The sequence below is a fragment of the Channa argus genome, chromosome 3 (genome assembly GCF_033026475.1).
Source record: "Channa argus isolate prfri chromosome 3, Channa argus male v1.0, whole genome shotgun sequence".
NCBI lineage: Eukaryota > Metazoa > Chordata > Actinopteri > Anabantiformes > Channidae > Channa > Channa argus.
Genome location: NC_090199.1, coordinates 29980000 through 29990466, shown reverse-complemented (window position 1 = coordinate 29990466; position 10467 = coordinate 29980000). Strand labels below are relative to the sequence as shown.

Genomic DNA, 10467 nt, shown 5'->3' with positions numbered 1-10467 from the left:
TTTTGTTGCTCTGTTCTTTTCTCTCTCCACTTTCCACTCACCCCAACCAGTCGACGCAGATAGCTGCCCACCCTGAGCCTGGTTCTGCTGGGGGTTTCTTCCGTTAAAGGGAGTTTTTCCTCTCCACTGTTGCTTATGGCTTGCTCCAGGGGGAATTGTTGGGTTCTCTGTATACATCTTTATAATCTTGACTTTATTCTGTCAAATTGCCCTGAGATGACTTTGTGCTATATAAATAAAGTTGAATTGAACTGAAAATTGAATTGCAGCTCAGTTGGTAAAGGCAGTCATCCTTACACTTACTGGGTGCATTTAGATCCGTATAACAATTAGTTTGTTGTTTGTTAGTTTGGTTGTCAGGCCTTGTGTGATGGATTGACATTTATTTCTGACCAAAGGTGGCTACTGTAGTGACAATGTTTTGCTTCAGTTTAAAGGGATCAGATGCATCTTGGAAGAATGACCAAGAACCACCAGAGGAGGTAAGTACAAACATGAAGTACTGTTCTACTGATACTCTTAAAGAGCCTGGCGAGAGTCAAACACAGATCAAATGATATTTGCATCTTCTCAGCAAGTTTATTAATCCCATCATTTTGTATTTCATTTCTCTGGGCTTGTGCCAAATGGTTGGAGAGTCATCAGTACAGCTTAGTATCATAAAGGTGTCCACGGACCACAGTGTCAGTGGTTCGATCCCTGGTCGACCCTGCTATATGTCAACGTGTGTCTCCACAAGACACTGAACCCCTAACGGCCCATTCCCATTATCAGCTGTTGCCGGTCCAAGCCCGGTAGAAGTTGGGGAGGGTTCCATCAGGAAGGGCATCTGGCATAAACTGCCAAATCAACATGAGGACAATGATCCACTGTGGCGACTCTGAACTCACTGGATAACCTGAAAGGACTAAAAAAATATATATATATATATATATATATATATATATATATATATATATATATATATATATATATATATTGCAGATATCCTTAATTTTATTTTTACAATTCAGGTGTCCGGGACGTCATTTATTGTTGGACAAATTACGTCACCTTTGTATTGGGCTTTTACTGTCAGATATTTACGACTTGTTTTTATTAGATATTCACACTGAATATTCTGATATCTGCAATAGAATTATTATATAAATACTAATTATTACATAAAAATTAATATATTAAAAAATCAGATAACTCCGATATTCACCATGCAAATCGTTCGTAGCTATAATTTTAATTTCAGACACGGTGTTTTTTACTCCGACGGCCACAAGAGGAAACCATGAGCGCATCCCACTGTCCACATCAAACGCTGACGAGCGATTGAAGGTGTGTTGCCTGTCAGCGTTTAGGTCTTAGGAAAATATATTTTCCCTGTTTTACTAGAGGACAGACTAATTGGAGTATTAACGTTTTTTTTATTCTTTTTCTTTTTACTGCACCTGCGTCCAGTCGCTCCACAGCCGCTCCCTGTCTCCCCCCCCCCCCTGGAAGGCTCTGGGACTGTCTCCCTCTCAGTGACCGAGACCACCGTGTGGTTCCATGATTTACGGTGCGTTACCACTTACATTTATCGTTGGTAGTTTCCGGAACATCCTCTGCTTCTGTCTGCACCTCAGTGGACCGGTTAGAGGGAAGTCCCGAGTGTAGAAAGGCGCTGAAAACGCCCAGAACACGTTACACTGAGCGGTATGTACTGTATGTCCTGTGGGGTGGATTCAGGAGCTGTGTGTCTGCATGAGGCTCTAGAGATGAATATCATTTTTCATTTATCTGTGTGGTCACACGTTCAAAACACTGGAAAAGGCTGGTGATTCTACCGCGCTGTGCAGCTGACTTTATTTATTGGTTCCCCAAAATTCACATTTTTCAACACAGCGTGTTTACATACAATATCATATCAGCTGCAGTGAATTTCGCTACTGTTTAATGCATCTTATGCAGGCTGTCAACGATTTCAACGGCAAATCAAAGTTTGAAATTCTGCCATTTAAAAAGAAAAAAATAGAAAATGTCCATGTCAAATAATCTATATTTATATACAGTACTGTTGGATGGGATCTGCAGGGAAAACACATTCATTCATTTCAGTTATTTATTTCTTATATTTTTGGACCTAGTATCAAAAGGTGTTGTGGTATGTGACAAATGTATTCAGACAAATGCACATGTCTTCGCACAGTTTCCATAGGTGGACATATATAAAAGCTAGACAGACACTGTCTGTTCTTATATATTTATCCTCATCTCGCAGTGATGGAGGACAGTTTACGGTTTCCATAGTCACAGTTTATAAACATTCTGCAAACTCACATGACAATGGTACAAATCCAACATCCAGATAAGCTGGGAGGCCATGGAAAATATAAAAACATATTCAGTGACCACACCAACGTATCAATGGACACGGTAAATAACGCACATGTTTAAAAGACAAAATGTTTTTAAAAACGTTTGAAATGAAAAAATAGATTTGCTTTGTCATGCATTGTTTTTGATTTTATACCCTAAAAACTGTCCAGGCAAAGTAGAAGCAAAAGTTATTGTTTGTCTATTGCAGCACCAACTTAACAATGTGCACACTCACAAAGCTCTTTCTAATTATAAATTACCTTACTTTACTGTAATTACTATTAAAAAAATTATTAATGGGATTAAGAGAAATTGTTCTGGATGATTTATAATTCAATACAAAAACTGTTTTTCTGCTTTTTTGTAATAATGAGTGTTTATGCAGTAGTTTTAGCTCCGGTCTTTAAGGCCTCTCTCATGCAAACGAGTCCACTTTGTTCTGATTGGCCAGTTTGTGGAAGCATTGAGATGTGGTTGTAATTTTGGATCAAGTGGGTGCGACTGTGTGGATGTGCCGACCCATACAGGATGTCTGTTGATGGAGTGACCATGTTCAGATGTAGGACTGTCAGGACTGTTTTGGGAGGGTCCAGACAAAGTCGATGATTGTCTTTGGAAAGCCTCAGTTAGTTAGAGCCACAGGCAGCTGCCTACTTTTCCTACATTACCACCATTGACTCATCTAATGGGTTTGATGATATTCAGTTTTTTGGGGCACTGGTGCCAGTGTCCCAGTTTCTGCTTGTAAATGTCAGGTCAATTATTAGTTATGCAACACTTTCCTGTTCAGGACACACACAAACACACACACACACAGTCACACAGCACTGTAATATTCAGGCAGCAGCATCTCCTCAGGTCAACTCAGGTAGGATGGGGAGGGGCAAATGCCACTCTACCACTTCTCTCACCCTGATTCACCCAGAGGTTTGAGGACTGACTAGGTGACCTTCTCTCTTTGTCTTAATCCTGCCTCTTTAACAAAGGTGACCAGATTCAACCGCTCCATCTGCAATGCGAGTGGATGTAAGACCAGACAGCAAAGGAGAGAGAAAGACTTGAAGGGCTAACAGATTAGTACAGAACCGAGGCCCAGGAGCCATGACACAGTATGTGTAGTGTGTCTCTTATGAAAACCAGAACAGTCAAAAGACCTCAAGCTTGGAGACTTTTTTGCATCTCAGTAAATGATGCAACACCACAAAGCTGTCAACATCTAACATGCTTCTGTCTCTCTGTTATTGTCTTCATTCTCCTGACGTCAGTGATGAAATCACACAGGCATTGTCTGAAAATTCACAGTTCTTAATCTCATTCCTATGGCAACAGGAAGAAAAGGTAAGTTTGACACTGTCTGTGCTCATGTCTTTATGTGTGTGTGCGTGTGTGTTAATGCTATTGCATTTCAGCCTTTATACAGTTATGTCTGGCTGTAACCATCATAACCATCATCTGTAACCTTCATTTTAAGCTTGCTGAGCTGGTACTGATATTAGATGTGGGAATCTACAGTAGAAAAGACCAAATGACCAGGGACTACATGAATATGCAGTAAAAAGAGACGAGCTAAGCTGTGTGTGTGGAGATCAACCAGATGTCTTTACTTTTGTGAACAGTTTTGTCATATTTCCGCATTAATTTGCTCTCCTCCTTTTTCCTGAGTAGTTCATTTAGTAAAATATAAAATATAGCTATGTACTGATGTATATATAATGCATATGGTGACTTGTGCAACTTGTTTACAACCTGGGTCCTGCATTCATTTCAGCACCCAGGTTGTAAATGTGGTTGTAATTTTGTGTAGCTTGACAGATTTAATCCAATGTTCCACCACTGCAGCTACTGCAACTACTGAGCTGTAAAAAGCCCGTCATCATTACATCATATTATGTTTTGTGTGCTATGCGCTGTACTGTCATTGTTGTGGTTGTTGTTGCTGAGAATTTAAAATAATAAAAATTACATCGTAGCAGTTCACCACACAAACTATGCTTTTCGAACAAAGGACTCCCACTTCATGCTGTTTGTGGTTCTAGATGTGGCTGCTGGATCACATCTGTACTCCTGCTTTCACATCTTGTTTGCTGATTTATTTGAAGTCATTTAAACATATATTAAAATGCACACTTCTGTTTTTGCTTTCTGAATATGTTGTTTAGGAGGATTTTGTTACAGCTGCATATTTGCAGCTGCTTCGGTTGTTAAAATACAATCAAACTTGTATTTTCTCTCTGTCACCAGGCTCCACCTCCAAAGCAGGTGGGGTGCATTTCCCTGACGATGACGAGCCCCCTGGTTCTCCAACACGGAGAGACGACCAGTCAAACCTCTCCACTCTCATTGCTGTCTTAGAGAAAGACGGCAGCTACTTGGTCAAGGTGCGTGTGAGAATATTGTATTTGGCAGTTTGCTTGTCCATAATATGTACTCTGCACTTACCACTCACCTGACGTTAGGGTCCTTCTGTGCATAAGAACATACACAGGAATCAGCTTTGTTGTGTTCCTGTTGTGCTGTGGATGTGTCAGTGAGGTTCCGTGGACATTACAGGTAAACCTAAATTAGCCTTTAGCAAGCTTCTCCATTAAACGATGCCTTCGCTGATGTAGAACTTGCTTCTTTTAGTACTAGTTTGGTTAGTACATGCACATAAATAACATTGAACTTCCCTACATTAAAATATCTCACTACATCTTGCTGAAAAATGCCTCCAGGTGACATCACTTGGAGGAGCCGTCAGTCCAGATTATGTTATATTGTTGCTCACACTCTGGAGTTTGTAATCATGGTCAATCAACGCTCCCCCAGATGACATCATCTGAATTCCTAATGGTTAAAAACTTGGAAATGTGGATCATAAAGATCTAAAGATGTGTCTGTGTGTTCAGGTTTGACTGTGTGTTTAAATTATGAATTAAATTATGACCTTACCTGTTTCCAGGAAACGTGTGTCAAAGCCACTGCTGCTTACACTTTCTCCCTCCCCTTTACGTGTTGTCTCTACTGTGTCGTTCCTCACTTCAGGCCGGTTTCCTGAAGAGCCACCACTGTTATGAGATTGTCTTCACTGTTCCAGATGTGCCCACGGTGGGCAAAGAGCTCTCCTGTCTTCCTTCCTCCTCCCCGACACGAAGGTCTCCCAGCCTCCGCGTCCATCGTATAAACTCCACACTGGAGGGTGAGTTCAGACACTGATGGGCAGTTTAGCCTGTTAGGATGCCTGTTGATGTTAGCAGACGGGGACTTTTTCTGTTCGCCTCTTAGTAAAGAACAGCCACAAACAGCCACATTATTTAAATTTGTCTGTAACCTGCGCTGTGACAGAGCAAACTGTTGGGCTCAGACAGCACAGTTCTTTGTGATCATGAGACAAGTGCAATTCTAACTATGTCGTACATTATTATTAGAAAATGTGTGATGTACTGAAGATCAATTGACTGGTGGGTCATCACTGGTAACTGACATGACCTGATCTAACCTGTGGTTGTCTGACACTAGATATACACTAATATATCATTCACTCAGAGAGACACAGCTTTGCTGGGCTGTGCAGGTATCAAATTCAATTCAATACAATTCAATTCAACTTTATTTATCTAGCGCCAATTCACAACAAAGTCATCTCAGGGCACTTTGCAGAATAAAGTCAAGATTACAAACCCAACAATTGCCCCTTGAGCAAGCCATAGGCAACAGTGGAGAGAAAAAACTCCCTTTAATGGAAGAAACCTCCAGCACAACCAGGCTCAGGGTGGACCACGATCTGCCTTGACTGGTTGGGGTGAGTGGAAAGTGAAGAGAGAAAAGAAAAGAGCAACACAAAGCAACAATCTGGCAAATTTGCTATCAAACTGGCTCACGGTGGCTACTACTTATTAATCCCACCATAGCTCCATCTTGTTAAAGCAAATCTGGACCTAATTGTTAGAGGGACCAACAGAGTATCTGAAATTTAGGCACTGTTCCTGTTTCCAGGAGAAAGAAAAACTCAACTGTTCTCAAACTGGTTACTGTGGACAAAAGGATGGATGGTTGTTTGAGATACAACCAAATTTTCCCCAGAAATTGGGGAGAGACTGTTTTGTTATCTGTATTTGTGTCTCCGTGCACTCTGCTTTTTCCCATCCATCCATCTGCCTCTTATCAGTAATACTCTGTTTCTGTCTTTCTGTACAACCAGTTTATAATTGATTTTAGTGGTTAAAATTTATTATCAGATATTAACCATTAACAGAGATTCTTACATCACACACACACAGAACACACAGATCCACAAATGCAGGAGAAATAATAATTGATCTCTAGAAAAGATTTAAAATAACACACTGTGCTATTAAAAACATAGGATTTAAACAGTAAAGAAATACAAGGTAAAAATAAGCTAATCCTGGGTCCTGAGCAGGAGTTACATTTATGGCAGCATAACTAAGAGCTGGGTCAGAGTTATCTAGGCCAGAGAGAGTATCTATCACCTGAACTGGGAGCTGGTTCCACAGGAGATGAGCTTTAAAGCTAAAGCTCAGAGAGCAGGAGTGCACTACTTTTCGGTGAGTGAGGAGTTAGTGAGGACTTCTGGATCAGCTGCAGCTGTTTGATCGACAACATAACACAATGAGCGACTCTAAATAATGTTGATAACTAAGCAACAAGATGGCGCTATGGTGGGATGAATAAGTAGTAGCCACCACGAGTCAGTTTGATAGGTCACGACTACTCTCAATACCGCAAAACTGCTTATACACATACAGCATACTTTAACTCTTATATTTGTAGTTAGTGGTCCTTTAGCTATCAAGCTCCTCTCCTGTGGAACCAGCTCCCAGTTCAGATTCTGGAAGCAGACACCCTCTCTACTTTTAAGTCTAGGCTCAAAACCTTCCTCTGTCGTAAAGCTTATACTTAGTTATAGTTACGCTGCTACAGGCTTAGACTGCTGGGGGACCCACCCCCCGATGCACCAAGCTTCTGTCCTCCTCTTGACCCTATCTCTCTCTCTCGCTCGCTCTCTTTAGGAGGAGTAAAGGTAACATGTGAGTACAGGGCACATCAGGAGGGCGTGCAGCAGGAGGACATCAGCCTGGTATCCAGAGGGAGAAAAGACAGCAGTCTGAAGGTCAGACTCCAGGCCAAAGTCATTGGTAGGTGCCAGCAGACCCACACTCTGGGTACAGGTTTAACAGACATCACTAAGTCATGTAAAGTTTGTTGTTTTAAACATATTTAGATTTTAAAGATTTTGAATACCCTGATTTGTACCACTAGCTATGTTGTGTTAATCTTTCATACACAAGTCAGAAACTAGTCAGAAATAGACACACTTTTCTACCATAGCAACAGTAGCTATGCTCTACACTGTTCTCATAGTCACTTAGCAAAGCAACAAAGAAGCTGTCAGCTCTGACTGAGTCCAACAATTTCATGTGATACCAGGAGTGAGCAGAAAACTGATTAACATTCAGTGTTTGTCTCTCTTTTATCTCTCTGCATCTCTCTTTACCTTCATCCCATCCTCTTCCTCCATGCAGACCCACATCATGGTACACCCATGCTGCAGGAGGGGGTGAGGTGTCTGGGTGCTCAGAAAGACACCCACAAAAGGCACAGCACTGATCATAAGAGGAAATTATGAAAAGTCACACATGCAGGATACTGCGTATACTATTACTGTTTGTATCCATCCGCACAAGTAATATTCAGTGACAGGTTCCGGGTACTCAGAGTGTGAGTATGCAACCACCAAAATGTGTTCAAACTGCCACATTTAAATGAGAAATAATGCGATGACCCTTTGCTATTGTGCTATTCCAACATTTCACAGCAGTCAAATGCTAATCTACATATAAATTGCATAATGAAGAGGATTTTCAGCAGATCAACAAAACACCAGCCTGTCGCTCTGGATGGGACTTTCTGTTGTTGGAGAATAACAATCAGACAGCACTGAACACCAGACAGCTTACACAGACACACACACTGGAAAAATAAGTAATGATGACTACACTTTGCATTGTAAGCAACTGTAAATTAACTTAAAATATCATTTTACAGGAAGAAAAAGATAATTCCTGTTCCTGAATGATGTGTATCATCTACCACAAAGAGGTCGTCATCAGATTATGGTGCAATAATTGTTGATAGTGTGCATCAAGAACAGCAGTGAAGTTGCCTAAAGGTTAATAGTGCAATAATGAATGTTCTTCAGTCCCAGAACAGAATTTTCTCTTGTAATTTCCTTAGTGTTGGTTATCAAAGTCCGTCACTGAGGAACAGAGCCAGCAGGCCTGGTGGCCCCCACATTTAAACAGTCTGTCTTCTCTTTCATTGACGTCCTGCAAACAGACAAATCCCAATATAACAGTTTCTCCAATCTGAGTGTTCTATACACTTCAGAACAAATTAAAATGTGTGTCATCCATTTTGTTATGAAGATTGATGTGTTTAGCCAATTGCACTTTGCTGTTGAATACAATTCTCCTGGACTTACTGATATTATCATGTAGAGACTTGTTTAGTGAGAAGGGTTTAGTGAGGACCACCTGCTCAACTGCACTTTGGTCGCATTGGCAATGTTTGTAGTAAAAGTCCTTTATGACCACTCAGTTTTTTCCTAAAGTTTTTCCAAATATTTATGTAATATAAATAAATAATACAATACAATAGTCTGATAATACAATACAATACAATACAATATTATATCCATTGTTATTTTCTGCTTGATTAAAAACTCTCGCACTTTATGTATTGTAATTTCACAATGAGAACTCACTGAAGCTATGGGCGTAGTGTGGTGCTGTGTAGCAGAGCAGGGAGAAGGAGGGAGGACTGGGTGGAGCAGAGTGGCTTGATTTCAGGGGCAGAATGTAGCTTTAACCAGTCCAGTTATCACACTTCACTCTCAGATGACAACAAGAGAGAATTTTATGTGTATATTTCTCAGTAGCCAATAATAATAAAAATCACAAATATTTCCGTATAACTGCACCGTCTGTTGTATATGTCTGTGGCTGCCAAGAAAAACTGCATAAAAAAGAAGAATGCATTACAAAAATGAAGCAGCACCATGGTACTCAAATATCTAATAATAATACTGATACTAATAACACTGTACATGTTGTTCTGTTCTGGAAAATAATGTGTATTCGCCTTAAGCTCCAGTTCTGTTGACGTCAGCTTCGCGTGTATTGTGGTCGCCTACAGTAAATTATGCATAATGTCAATGTATAATGGTACATTACATATATTTGTTTTTGTTGTTTTTGCATGATTTATACTTCATAAAGTGTGTGATCAAAATCTGCTGTCCTTATCAAATAAATGAGACAAGTCAGCCCTTAGTGGAATCAACATGTGTCAGATGTTTTGTTTGTTTCTTACAATACTGTAGATATTATATTTGAACTGTGTCATAAATACAACACAAGGAAAGATTCAGCTGAAACGTGCAATTAATTTTTACAGGAATACACAATGTTTCTGCTACATATCTTGTCTAATTTAAATAGGTTTTGAATAGAACTAATATAAAAGTTATTCACATTTATTTATCAGCTCCATACTAACATTACAGTGTACAAACTTTTGATTAATCATCTCCATTCTAATCCTTTGGAAGAGAATAAAAGCAAATTCAATTTAAAGTTTGAATGGAATGACCTCAAAACTTTGCCAGCTGTGATGACAACAGAAAATATAGCTGACTGCATTACATAGTCATCGGGGCGGCTGTAGCTCAGTGGTAAGGCAGCCTCTGGGCAAGAAACTGAGCCCCTAACAGCCCACTCCCATCCGCAGCTGTGCAGTGCTGGTCCAAACCCGGTAGAAATTGGGAACGGTTGCATCAGGAAGGGCATCCGGTGTAAAATCTGTGGCAAATCATCATGCGGAAAATTATCTGCTGCAGCAACCCGGAACTCACTGGATAAGCTAAAAGGACAAAAAAATAATAATAATTCTATACATAGTCACACTTTGTAAACCAATATATATGTATATGTATACTGTATAATAAAACTAGATAGCCAAAAATCTTATTCAAGAAACTGCCTATATTATTTCATTACTGCTGCATTGCCCTCATCACAACAAATCTCTGTTGAACTGTTATTATAGATTAAA

General features: G+C 40.0%; 1 protein-coding gene across 3 annotated transcripts; it reads left to right on the top strand.

The window, feature by feature from the left end:
* Positions 1–1219: 1219 nt before the first annotated feature.
* Positions 1220–9696, top strand: LOC137124197 (adipose secreted signaling protein). 3 transcript variants are annotated; one of them, XM_067498948.1, is made up of 7 exons: positions 1220–1329; positions 1453–1689; positions 3618–3690; positions 4594–4730; positions 5377–5530; positions 7365–7490; positions 7878–9696. In XM_067498948.1, the coding sequence occupies exons 3-7, from the start codon at positions 3672–3674 to the stop codon at positions 7979–7981; spliced, it is 540 nt and encodes a 179-aa protein (XP_067355049.1). In that variant the 5' UTR covers positions 1220–1329; positions 1453–1689; positions 3618–3671; the 3' UTR covers positions 7982–9696. The 3 variants fall into 3 exon arrangements, with proteins under 3 accessions (XP_067355049.1, XP_067355050.1, XP_067355048.1); XM_067498949.1 differs by having other exon boundaries at positions 1265–1552; XM_067498947.1 differs by having other exon boundaries at positions 1265–1689.
* Positions 9697–10467: the final 771 nt, after the last annotated feature.